Genomic DNA, 12854 nt, shown 5'->3' on the forward strand with positions numbered 1-12854 from the left:
TGTTGCTGTTGTAGAAAATGATGAGTTAAGCAGAAATTTTATTTCCAAGCTCTTTAAAGATTATCACAAACACAAAGTATTCTTTTGAAAGTGTCTCAAATGAAATCAAAGGCACAACATGAAAGTAAAACATGACATTAAAAATTCAATTAGTTTGTAAAACATTCACATTACTTTGTTTTTAATCACTTGCAATGTTCTGTAAGTCACATTTTAAATGTTTTTCAAAGACATGAAATAAGGTAGGACTAAGTACAGCCACAACACCAGAGGGGCTTAGGAAGAGCTGTGGTCACACACAGAACCAGGAGATCGAATACGTGGTGCATTCATCGTTCCAATGAGTTTGCTAAGAAACAGCTTCCATGTTTAGTGTTAAAAATAAAAGTCTTCTCACTTACAAAAATTAAGACAGCATTTGATTAATAAAGCCTATTCTTCCCACAATTTTACACTGGCTTATCTTCATTTAGAAATTGTAAATTCATGAGAAAGGGACAAATTTTTTTATCGTGTAAAAATCTTAGGAACAACAAAATTCCAAATATTGAGTTTTTTAATAGACAAAAATGGTTTATTTTCCAAAATGTAAACATCCAGTAAATAAAACATACATCATATTCCAGGTATAGAAACACTAGTAATTCCCTTGTGAAAGAGGTGCATTTTTGTATATTTGGTGGTAAGGTTTCTGCCTTAAGTATAAAGCACTTCACCAGACAAACTGGGCCATTATTACTTAAAACTCTTCTCCTTCACCCAGTTTCATTATTTGAGTTGAAACATCAATTTCTGTAGAATTTTGGCGATAGGACCAGGCCACTGGGAAGGTCTGAGATACCTAAAAGTCATTTGGTTGGGGAAAAACGCTTTCTTGAGACTTGGAGGCAGGCATCCGTCACTTTGTGCCTGAAGGCATCCCTTGACCCACTTCTTTCCTACTGGAAAGAGAATTTGGTCAGTTTTCACTTTCGTAAGACTGTACATAAAATTAACTAGTAAGCTCTTCATAGGACACTTGAGTATTCTCAAAGCAGAGAGTAACAAGTTTAAAAAAAAATCCCATCCAAACCACACCACTGAAGGAAGAGCACCCGTAAAAGTGCTCTGTAAAAAGACAGATGCTACGCTAGCCCAAACTATCACTTTAATACCTCACACGTGGGCCTTTTTCATGAAAAGGTCCAACGGTGCCTGATAGTGTAATTTGAAATATGTTGGCCCCAAAAGACTCCAATAATCTCCCCGAACTCTTCCAAAAAAAGGAAAAAAAGTAAAAATATGAATGAGACCCCATAAAATGCATTAGAATCCATGAACTTTCTAATATGCCACCAAAGGGATGTTTTCATTTCAATAACTGGCTTTTAAAGCTCTTTTAACCCAACTCACACTTTCTCCAGTAGCTACATTAAAGCCCCCTCCTTTAAAACCAAGATATACTCTGAAAGCCTTTAGGAAAGAAACCACGGCTGGTAGTAGGAACAAGTCTCCTCCTCGGGGGAGTCCTTAGTCCCAAGAGCAGCACCAAGCAGCAAACGACAACTCTGGGTTGGTGTGAGGACAGAGAGAACAGGACTGAGTTCAAGACATTACCACCAGCCAGCTCAGTGAAAGAGCTCAAGCATACAAGGATATTAAAGCTTATGAGTTATTGCCAATGAGGACTGAGACTCTCTTAATTAGATGTAACCCACAGGCAAGGCGAATACAAACTAGACTCACCCTTCAGGGACAGTTGTGCATTTTGCTAGTTTTCATTTTAATTCCCTCAAGAACAGTAGATATTCAAAACAGCTGCCCAAACCCTTTGGGAAGCCCTGTGACAGTGCCATGGCCTCAGGTCATGGTCTAAGTTACTCACCAGTGTTCAGAGTAGAGCACAGGATCTGGGCTCCCGGAAGGGGTTGCTTCCCGCTGGAACGCCGACCAGCAGGGCGTCCTTGCAGGCATTCTGCATGCAGTACTGTTGGAGCTCTGCAGCCGCCTGGGAGACCTGAAACCAAAGGGCTACAGCTTGACGCGCTGCCCACAGCCAGACCCACCCGGCAGCCACCTGGTATTCTGAAAAACGATCACACGGCCTGACCACACTTTATGTGACCTCCCAAAGCCCCGGTTTGCTGAAAGGTCTAATAATGAACTTCAAAGAGGAAAGGTTACATTTCTATGAGCTCTGATTTAGGATATTTTTGGCTGGTTGCTTACTCAACAAAAGACAGAAAAAGCAGTGTCGATCCATATAGAAGCCTAGTTCTGAGACTCAATTGGTAAAGAAGTAGCTCATTCTAGTGTTCCCTTTACAAATTTTTGTTTATAAAGTATGCATCGATAGGTCCACATTTCCTAGGTGAGTGAACCGCTTTACTGTATGTATACAAGGCCCGAATCCCACCCAGCATGCTCAAAACAAGCGACAGGAGTTCTTCCCCCTTGCTTTGGGGTGGGAACCAGGCTGTTTAGTCTCAAATTCAGCTGTGTCACTACCCGTATGTGCTTGAGCAAGTTTCTTAACTTCTCAGTACCTGTTTCCTCATCTGTGAAATGTATTTAGTAATAGTACCTACTTCACCGGGTTAATGTGAAGATCGAGTAAACAGCATGCAAAGCACTTAGAATAGTGCTGACACATAATTAGCAATACATGTGTGGCAGAGTGCAGAAAAGCCACACTATTTTGCAACTCCTCCCACCAGGAGCTGGAGTCTGTTTACCCACTGCTCGAGCCTGGGCTTGTCCTGTGACTAGTTTTGACCAGGAGAATTAGTAGAAATAATGGGCAACTTCCAAGCCTAGGCTGTAAAAGCCTTTGCAGTTAACTCTCTGTCTGTGCTTGAAACCCTAAAATCATGAGACCAAGGTAGATAACTGAAGATCTTGTGGAAGAGAAGCAGTCAGCTAGCACCTAGCCACCTGCTTAACGACCTCCAGATACGTGAGTGAGGCCACCCCAGATCACCCAGCCACCAGCCAACCCCCCATTTGACTGCTGATCCATGGGAGGGCTCGGCAAAGACCAGCAGAAGTAACTATACAGTTGATCCCAGCTCAACTTGCTGGCCTAAGAATTGCGAGTTAATAAATGTTGTTTGAAATCACTAACTTCTGGAGAAATTAGTCAACTCTGATTCAACATTGTCCTGCATTTCCTCTTATCCTCCATTTGATGCATATTTGTACTTGGAGCCTCTTCTCACTTCCCCTTTTCCTTGCACTGAAAAGCTGTTCTGTGTAAAAACTCACCTACATTGTACAAACATGATTCCAATCGCTGTTTGAGTATTGCTACCACTCTGTTAATTTTCCAAGCTTCTAAATAACTGCAAAATCAATTCCTTATGTTAAGGCTACTACCTAGTTTCTAGAATGCTTTTAGAAATTTTAGTTTCATTCATGTAACAACCATTTATGTTATATAATATAAATACAATATAAATATAACATTGACAGAGTAATGTTTAAGCTTACCTTTAATACCTCAACAGAAGGTCTGTCGTTTTTACATTAATTATAATTGGAATTAATGGCTATCTAGAAGTCATTAATTCAAAAGAAATTTGGAACCAATTATGCTCATGCTTTCTGTCCCTGTATCGGAGGGAACAGGTGAACCCCACACATGAGAGGAAGGAAGCTCTCCCAGGACCCCTTGAGAAATGGGACTAACTGAACCTTAGCCTAAGCGACGTGGTCAAAAAGTTAAGGTGAGAGGACACGCAGGGAAACTAAAAGTGGTCAGCATTTCTCGAGCACTTTGGACTGGGAGAATTCAAACCCCAAACAAACACTTGGAAGCTATAGCTGGCTACTGGAGGCAGATAATGCCCCCCCCCCAATCATATGACCTTCCTTGGTCTGAGCCCATGTTCACCCAGCAACTTCCAAGAGGCTTCACCACAGCAAAGAAGGGGTTCTTGGAAGGATACAGAGCGTCCCAATCACTGGGAAGGGATGCTCGAAAATTGGTGTCCTGGCTTATTTACCAGTTAGCAAGCCAGTGAAGGAGAAGACCTGTCTGGGTGTGCTGAGAATGTCCACCTCGGAGCCCCCACAGGAGGGGCCCAGACCGTGCACTTTGTGACTCCCTGATGTGCCTTCGTGAAAAGCCCTGCCAAGCTACCAGGAGGACACCCCTCGACTAAGTGTATTGACTGTGTGACCTTGAACAGTTCACTCAAATTCTCAGTTTCTGGGTCTCAGTTTCATCCCCCACAATCACGTTTTACATGCAGATAGGAGTATGTTCCCTAGCTTCTTCACAGGGCAGGCAGGCATCTGGCTCAGCTTTCCTTTCCCACTCAGGTGGCAACAGCATGGTGAACACTTGCTACAGCCTAATTTCAGTTCCCTGACCTCCTTCCTCTCCTTGAACAACCATCTCCTCAATGCCAAGAGTCACAGCCAAGACCTGCTAAGCGCTCCACATCTGAAATTCTACACTCCGACATCCTATTTTCTGATCGATTGCAATCTCCCCTACCCTTGCAGGGTGCTGCTTTCTAGTCTAACTGAGCCTGCTCTTTGATCTCAGGGGGAACCCCACTCTCCTTTCCTCCAGCCCATCACCAGGATGCTTGCTTTGCGCCTTCCCTATCCAGCCTAGGTCCAGCCTCTTTCTGGGGAAACCCTCAAACTCCTTGCCCTCCACCTCAGCTGGCATCTTTCTGGCATACCTCCCCTACTCACCCAAAACTATGTTCAGACTCAGATTCCCCGGTGGGCAAACGCTGCCAGAGGGGAAAACATCACAAGCAGGACAACCAGTCTCCACTCTCGCAGTGGCTGGGTCTTCAGAGTCACAAGGTGTCCAGGGACTTGCCTGCTCCGGAATCCTCCCCCACTCCTGACAGCACTCCCTCCCCCACCCTCCCTCTGGTGATTCCATTCGCTCCCTCTCCTCTGCCCTAGAAGAAATCCGGGCCTCGGATTTCACAAAGAAAACTGTCTCCATACAAGTCCGTAAGTCTGTATCTGGAAACATCTTCATACATATCCTTACCCCCTTTCTTGCCTTCTTAGAGGGTGCCCCTCCAATCCCATGCTCCAAAGGACAGACCCCCATCCCCTCCCCCTCCAAATCTCCTCCATTTGTTCTTTCCCCTCAACCTCAAACATGGCTTTTTGTTCCCTAAAAAAAATTAAGTGGTTTCCTCTTGAAAACCATATTTCTTTTTTTTAAAGTCTGCACACCTTATTACAATCTAGATTCTGCTTGGAACACCACTGAAACCTCTTCTTCATTCCACACCTCTCTTTACCATGTTCTATAATCTGCACATCACTTATTGTCTGAAATAGTTTTATTTATTGGGTAATGTGTTCACTGTTTATCATCCCCACTAGAATCACCATATTCTCAGTACCCAGGACGGTGCTGGATGCAGAGAAAATGCACGAGTGAGGCCCACGGACCAGCAGGGCAGTGTGCACAGACACACACGTTCTACTGACAACGCTATGTACATGAGCTGCTGAACACAGTTGCACAATAGATGCTTTTTTTTTTATTGTTGACGCTATTGGAGATGTCACCCATTCCCCCCTTTACCCGCCTCCACACCCTGCCCTCACCACAACCGTATGGCAACAGATGATTTTTAACGAACTGACCAAACAAATACTGGGCATGTTGACTAGGCCCCAAATTTTGCTTCAGAAACCTTGGTTTCCCGTGGTTCTTTTCTCTCAGCCACCTCTTTTGGCTGGTCTGGTCCCTAGGTTCCCTGCTCTGGTTGCTTCGCTAACGCAGCTTTTTCACCCACCATATGCGCACATTCAGATTCTCTCTTTCAGCCTCGATCTCTGAGCTTCAGCCCATGTCGCTACATACCTTCTGGACATCTCAAGTCGACTACCGAAAACTGAAGTCGTCATCTCCCACCCCCTTTCCCTCCCCCGTGTTGTAGCAAATGGCCGCGCCATCCATGCTGTCACCAAGCCAGAAACCTGAACGTGGCCAGTCTCCTCCCTCCGAGCCATCACCAAGGCCCATCCATTCATTCGGTCGCCTCCGCATCTCTGGCCTCCACCCCATCACTGGTCAGCCCACGTCCGTCCCATTCCTCTCCGCCGAGTCTCAGTCTCCATCAGGGCCGGGTCCCCTTCCCTTCGGACCCACGTCCCTACGGCTCCAGGGAAGCGGCGCCTGGGTCCAGCTCGGCCCTGCGTGGGCTCCCATCCCTCCGCGCGAGCAGTGAGCTGGGGCCGGGTGGAGCTGTCCCGCCGCCCCGCCCGCCCCGCGCGGCCTCTGCAGGGGCCCGGCCGCCCGCCGCTCGCGCTGGCTCAACGGCTGCGCCCTAGGCCGTCAGACTGGCCGGAGGAGGCGCCCCCGCCGGCCTCACCTTGATCCTCTCCACGGCGGCCTCCAGCTTCAGCTGCTCCACTAGGCGCTGCAAGGCGCTCACGCTGGCCCCGGCGGACATGGCGGCGGCGCTGCGCTCCGGGGCGGGAGCTGGGCTGGCGGAGCGTGGCCCCTAAAGCCCCGGCGCCGCCCGGGGGCGGGGAAGCAGCAGCGCCCGCCCCGTCGCCGCCCCAGCTGGGACCGCACGGCAGGTACGCGGCGGTTGGGGCCCAACTGACCTGCGAATCCCACTCCTGCTGCGTTCTGAACGGGCAGAGCCGCGTCTGTCCCGGAGGCCGGAGCCGCACGACTCCACCCGGCGGCTGCATCTCAGCACTTTTTAGAGATGTCAGTGTCCTTGCAAACACGAACATCTCATTTGGGTCCCTATTATCAACTGTAATTCTTTTTAATTTTTAAAAATTTACTTTTAGAAAGGGGGAAAGTGGAGGAGAATATCGATCGTTGCCTGTCAACACGCCCCAACCTGCGTGCGAGTCAACGGGCGACCCAACGGCCACCTACCGATTTACGAGATGATGCCCAACCAACTGAGCCACACAGGTCAGGCCTTCGCGTCTTTGACATATATTTTTATCACCTTTTTACTAACAGAAGGTTTTTTCTTCTTCCAGAAAAAGGGGCTATAACTCACTCTTCTCCATAAAAATAATGAAATGGGTGTTTCTGCCAATGTTACATCAAAACGGCAGTAATCTGTATCTTCGGTTTTCTAAAATGATTAAAAAGAAACAAGAACACATTTAACAACAATATTTAATGTGACACAACATAATGTATCACAAATTATTTCACTTCCTTATACCCATTGCATTATTTTTAGAACTTAGCATGAACCAAGAGCTAAAGATCCAACCGCTGGTTTGTAGATTCAGCTTCTCCAGATTTTCACAGGCAGTGGGACTCCCAGACGGTGAGACTTAGGGGTACTTGATGTCCTTTGGGCAGGGGTTCCAAGCCCGCCTGGTCACCTCATTACAAGTGTCCTCCAGTAAAGGCAGGCCTGAAACTGGCGAGTAGCCGATTGCTCTGTTCTCTGAAAGTTTTTTCCTGAACTGTCATCTCCGCCGCTTTACCACCAAAGGCAACAAGAGGCAGGCGGCTGCTTTTACAACACACCACCCCCAACCCTGGGGAGCATCACTTTTCCTCACTTTAGTACCTACACACCTACTCAAAGAATAAAGAAACACGGATTTTTAAATCATCAGTAAACACTCCATTACCATGGATTTTAACAAATGAGAATGAATCCTGTTCCCTCTGAAGGCAAGGAAACTTATTTTTCGGAGCACTTTGTACACTTTCCCCCTATCTTGTTTAATTCTTATAATATGAAGTGGTGAGTATCCCTACTTTTAAAAATGAAGGATGAGGTTCAGAGGTTAACCTGCCCAAAGTGGAGCTGCTGGTCAGCGGCAGAGCCAGAAACCAAAGCTTGGTCTGTTGGCAGGAAAGCCCGAGCCCTTCCACCAGCCCTTCCTCGGCATCTTCCTTGGCCTCTCGCTCCATCTTCCCGAGGTTCTACAAGGAGAGACTGTTGAATGAAATTTCTCCCTCCCCTACTGACACCGGGGAGGAGTCTGTAAGAAACCTTACGTCATTGACCTGAGACCAACTGACTCATTCCACATACAATTATCAAGGATACTCTGAAACTTTTAAGTACTGAGAAGCTGATTAAAGTTCACAACTAATTATGTAAACTTTTAAAGTAATTACCCACAACATTTCCCAATTTCAGGCCATCTAATCTACTTCAGACCCTAAACCTATGTGAACTTGCAGACTTACAGAATTTTGTATCCTAATTAGCTAAAAAGATCCTCTCATTTCAGCTGAGGGAACTAGCCAGGGTAATTTGTTAGCAAATTTTATTTAGTTATTAGGTTCCAGATTTGGCCTTAGCCCATATTAAAATGTGAAGAGTATCATTTTTGCCAATAAGATCAATTATATTACACACAATAGTTTGTATGAATAACATTTATCTGCCTCAAATGCACAATCATAACCCACCAGAAACCATGTCTGATTTACTCTCTTAAAGTAGCTAGATTTACTTATACTAATATCTAAGAAAAGCCGTGTCTCTCTGATTTCCACAGAACTTTCAGTCTGGGGTCGGCAGACCAGCTCATAACACTAGCTGAGTGTCGACCTGGCACTGGCTTCCACGTAACCAAAATTAGCACCAAAGTCTGGGGGTTCAAGTTTATTCCCTGTCAGTCAAACCAAACCAAACAAAGAACCTCAAAGGAGATGAACTATGATTTTTCTAAACATAAATTCCATGGTACTAAAATATTTGTTAATTCTCCAATTTCAACTGTTTTTTTTTTTCCTGTAGCATTTTTAAATCCTGTATACCGACTGTAGTGTTTAAGATGCAGGCACAGTACCTACCAAAAGTGTAATGACACAGCAATGTACAATTTGTGGAACCTGGGGAATTTCATAAAGAAGTATGGCCAGGAAGGAAAGGGTTAGTAGTACGAGGAAATCCGCTGCAAAGATGTTGGAGGTGAATGTAACCCTGAGTAATCTGAGCCCAGATCCCAGTTACCTGAAGTGATAGTAAATACCCATGTGCTATCACTCCTGCGTGCCAAGTGCGAAAAGGAAATGTGACGGCCCTAAAACTTAAGCACGAGAAAAATTTTCTAACTGGAGGGGCTGCAGGATCCTCTGCCCAAGATTCTTCTCCAGATGTTTCTGAGATGGAGACGTTTGGGTGTTTGGTGGGTGATAAGCAGAGGACCTGATGGTGCTTGGGCCAACTAATGGCCCTTTCTTCTCGCTTGGATTTTGAAACATGTTTTGTTGAGGGAAGAGGAGAGAAGGACCACAGTCCTTCCATTAACGAGAGTCCATTCATCTTGACCCAGACCATGACCAAGGCTCCAAAAGACTGACCGCATTTTCACCAAGTGAGCAGACTGCTGGGACAATGCCAGAAATGAATCATCCAGAAAGGAAGAAATACAACTATCGAGCAGATAAGCAAAATAATATCCAAAGATACATTTTTTTAATATCAGCTAAACCTGATGAATGCTAACATAGCCAGTCCTCTTATTTTTCCTTGTTAGTAGGTAAAAGATAACCTGGAATATCAGAAATCTCCTTAAAATTTTAAGGGGCAAGTACCCACATTTCTCTCTGGTCTGTATAATACTAGGCACATACATCTGTTCTTAGATAAACACTACTGTGCGTCAAACAGATAAGGAATTATAAGGGGCCATCTGCTGCCTCTGCAGACCAGCACAGCATCCTGAGAGACGTTTAAAAGCTGGACATTTGAGGTTTGAAACAGCTCCCTATAATTTAGTTCTGTCACCCCCCCCACGCTCCTACAAAAGAATAGAGGCACAAAACACTTTTACCTAAAATGTATAAAAATATAAATATTGTACCATTTCAGAATCTTAGATCTGTAAAAGGGCCCCGATGATAACCTCATCAAACGCCCACAGGTTTCTAATCAGTTCAAGTGCCCACAGACCAGACTCCTCACTTCACGTCTTCATCTCCATGGGCAGGGACAGAACTCTGCCCTCTGGCTCCTCTGTGCGTGCCACGGATTTGGGCTCAGCTCCCAAAAGGACTGGTTTACTTTGGCTAGAAACAGACTCTGCAAACCTACTACCTATACTAGTCTTTTAAAATTATATAATACAAAAGCAATATGTTAATCTTTGATTTACAATGTCATACCAACAAACTTGATATATTGCAACCATTTTATTAATATGAAGCAATGGGATAAATCCCTTAACAGGAGTCTAAAAAAACAAAAAACAGGAGTTCTGATTCACTACCATGAATATGCATCGATACTTTGGTGCAGTATCATACTTGTTTCAAATTATGTGTGAGTTACTTTCACTCCCACACGTATGAGACGCTTACATTTCACTGTCTGAACAACAGCACGTGGCCAGTTGGTTCTTTTTTCTGGTTTAAATGCATGTAAATGTATTCACGTACAACAGAGTTTTCTCACCGCTCAAGGACTTCCTAATCTACGAACGGCTTTTCAGTACACTATTTCTGCTTCATCATTTTTTTTTAAAAATTGAAGTGGTACAAAAGGTCTCTTCTGGAAGAATGTTTGGAAACAGGTGTAGTCCTAAAATGACTGTCATCAAGATCGTCCTACAAGGACGTGAGCATAGATTCACTCTCCTGGAGAGTTTCCCACCGGCCGTGTGAAGAGCACGTGACCGGGGAGGAGGCGGCAAGCGGCGTCCTAGCAGGAGACTCTCTTAGAGAGACATTTTGAATGTATTTCAATCCTAGAATGACTGTAATGAAGATGATATTGAAATATTGAAATCATCTTGTTGAAGTCTGTGTCTAGAAAGACACTCAGAATACTATGAGTAAATGCTGTTAGAATTTTTTATGTTTTGTGAAAATATCAGAGGCCAGGAAAGCAGAAAAATGTAGCCCTATAACAAGGAACAAGGGAACACGTTGGAAGAATAAGCATTTAACACGTAAAAATTTTCAATGGTATCTAATAAATTTTCATGTCAACTCTTTTAACATATAAAATTCTTATATGGCAACTAATAAATCTGCATGTCAAATCTTTTAACAAAATCCACAAATAGATTGTAAAAAATTGAAGAATCATAAATGTCTTATGTATAAAGTTTTAAGATAAAGTTTAAATTTCTTCATTATTCTGTTAAATCAAACACTTGAGGGATTTTAGCTCCTGCAGAAGGGCAGTCGACACATCTCAGAAATGACCCAGTTGTGACAATGGCATCATGACTAAGGTGTGGCAGAGCAGTGTCCCCGCGGCCTCTAGTCGTCCACAAACGTCAGCCGCCCGGGCCCCTCGTTCTTCATCCATCTCCTGTATCTCTTCCATCTGGGGTCACTGGCCAGCTTCTTCTTTAGTTCTTCTTCCTGTTCTTGTTTGTAGACCTGTGCATGTAAATGACACTGACTGACTTTGTAATTCAAGGGGAAACATTTGTTACCCGCTTTATAGCAGCATATTTACATTTTTCAAATACAAGTTTAGGAGAAAGTGACCAGTGACTGCATCGGTCTGTTGTCTCAAGGCCACGCACTAAAAATGAGTAATTACGCACCTTAGCATTTGGTATTAGATACAAAAGAACAACCTGTACAAGGAATAGTCATTTTGGTCAACAATTTCTGTGACCAGGAAATACATGCTTTCCCTCACTGAAATCATACAGAAGCTGAGTTTAAAGGGTTTAAATACTTCCTCTCAACAGTTAATGTCCAATATTAAAGAATCACTTAATTTTTTTTAAATAGTACTCAATAAATTTAACTGGTGGTTTTCAGTATTTGTGGATCCTAACCAAGGAACAAAATGACCTGATAATATACATTTGTCTCCAAACTGAATTTACATCTACTTTTATCTTCAAAGATAATTATTGGTTTTTCAAAATATTTTATTAAAGTTATCAAGGAAGGTTAAATGAACCTCATGGGTTAAGAACAAAACATAGGCATTTCTGGAAATTTTAGGGATGTCAGCTGAAGCTAAATGGACAAGTTTTCATGACCAGTTTCACAGTCACATCAGATTTTAAAAAGAATTTCTTTTACTTCCAAATTTTAGGAAATTGTGACTATGATAACCTTACAGAATAATATAATTGAGCCCAGTATGTTTCTGGGTCAGGCTGCCCAACCAACCTACTTTTGTTTTTAAAAAAATGTATTTATTTTTAGAGAAAGGGGAAAGGAGGGAGAAAGGGAGAGAAACATCAGTGTGTGGTTGCCTCTCACGTGCCCTGCACTGGGGACCTAGCCCGCAACCCAGGCACGTGCCCTGACTGGGAATCCAACCGGTGACCCTGTGGTTCGCAGGCCAGCACTCAGTCCACTGAGCCACACCTGCCAAGGCTGCTTAACCTACTTTAAAAAGAAAACTTTTCAAGTCATTTAGGAACAAGAGAATATGTTATGTTCCATTTTTATCTTATTCATAAGCAGGCTGAATAGATTTACTTCCCAAAACATTCTGGCAGTTCATAGTGAGTTAAGTTACTTAAATATAATTCAAACTGAAAATGTACTTTTAGTAAAATCTATTTAGGATACTAGATATTAAAAAGAAATGTGTATGAAGCTAAAAAAAACAAACGTAGCTCAGATTTCTTAGGAAGGGTTCACTCTTCTTTATTCTTACATTTAATATATTAACCAATGAATTTTACCCCAAACCTAAAGATGACTAGGTCCTTTAGACTTTAGCTAGACAGCTGACCACCTCAAAGTAACCATTGTAGCTGACTGTAAAATACTGCATTTATTAAAATGCCCAAAGTTTAGAGGCATTTTAGTAAGTCAATTTAACTCAAAAATAAAAGCAACCTTTCATACATATGTTAGTTACTATGCAGAATATTCTGTGTTCATTTTATTTTGAAATGAAGTTATTCAACAAAATTTCCATCTCTTATTCCCTCTGTTTTGTTTTGTTTTTTAA

The 12854-nt window shown here is 43.4% G+C and overlaps 2 protein-coding genes and 1 long non-coding RNA gene across 4 annotated transcripts in view; 1 reads left to right on the plus strand and 2 right to left on the minus strand.

Annotated features, from left to right (window-relative positions):
• Nucleotides 1–6472, minus strand: GNG10 (G protein subunit gamma 10). 2 transcript variants are annotated; one of them, XM_037152665.2, is made up of 3 exons: nt 6342–6472; nt 1865–1996; nt 1–938 (listed from the first exon to the last, which is right to left on the minus strand). In XM_037152665.2, exons 1-2 carry the CDS (start codon nt 6420–6422, stop codon nt 1871–1873), a joined length of 207 nt encoding a protein of 68 aa, XP_037008560.1. In that variant the 5' UTR covers nt 6423–6472; the 3' UTR covers nt 1–938; nt 1865–1870. The 2 variants fall into 2 exon arrangements, with proteins under 2 accessions (XP_037008560.1, XP_037008557.1); XM_037152662.2 differs by having other exon boundaries at nt 1–941; nt 6342–6470.
• Nucleotides 6428–12854, plus strand: part of LOC128626035 (uncharacterized) — a 21438-nt gene continuing 15011 nt past the window's right edge. Inside the window, exons 1-2 of the long non-coding RNA XR_008389919.1 lie at nt 6428–6552; nt 6775–6904. This is a non-coding gene — a long non-coding RNA (uncharacterized LOC128626035). The remainder of the gene's footprint in view (nt 6553–6774; nt 6905–12854) is intronic.
• DNAJC25 (DnaJ heat shock protein family (Hsp40) member C25) overlaps nt 10464–12854 on the minus strand; it is a 21109-nt gene continuing 18718 nt past the window's right edge. The window contains exon 4 of the mRNA XM_037152661.2: nt 10464–11305. Within this exon, the coding sequence (XP_037008556.2) occupies nt 11183–11305 (123 nt within the window). The 3' untranslated portion in view covers nt 10464–11182. The remainder of the gene's footprint in view (nt 11306–12854) is intronic.

Source organism: Artibeus jamaicensis, unplaced genomic scaffold (genome assembly GCF_021234435.1).
Source record: "Artibeus jamaicensis isolate MK-2021 breed Jamaican fruit bat unplaced genomic scaffold, CSHL_Jam_final scaffold_1964, whole genome shotgun sequence".
NCBI classification, from domain to species: domain Eukaryota; kingdom Metazoa; phylum Chordata; class Mammalia; order Chiroptera; family Phyllostomidae; genus Artibeus; species Artibeus jamaicensis.

What these genes read in the sequence shown, in the direction of transcription:
- GNG10 (XM_037152665.2), bottom strand. Translation starts at nt 6,422, where the DNA reads ATGTCCGCCGGGGCCAGCGTGAGCGCCTTGCAGCGCCTAGTGGAGCAG. An exon ending in CCGCCGTGGAGAGGATCAAG is followed by an intron (nt 1,997 to 6,341) that starts GTGAGGCCGGCG and finishes CTTTGGTTTCAG; the next exon opens with GTCTCCCAGGCGGCTGCAGA.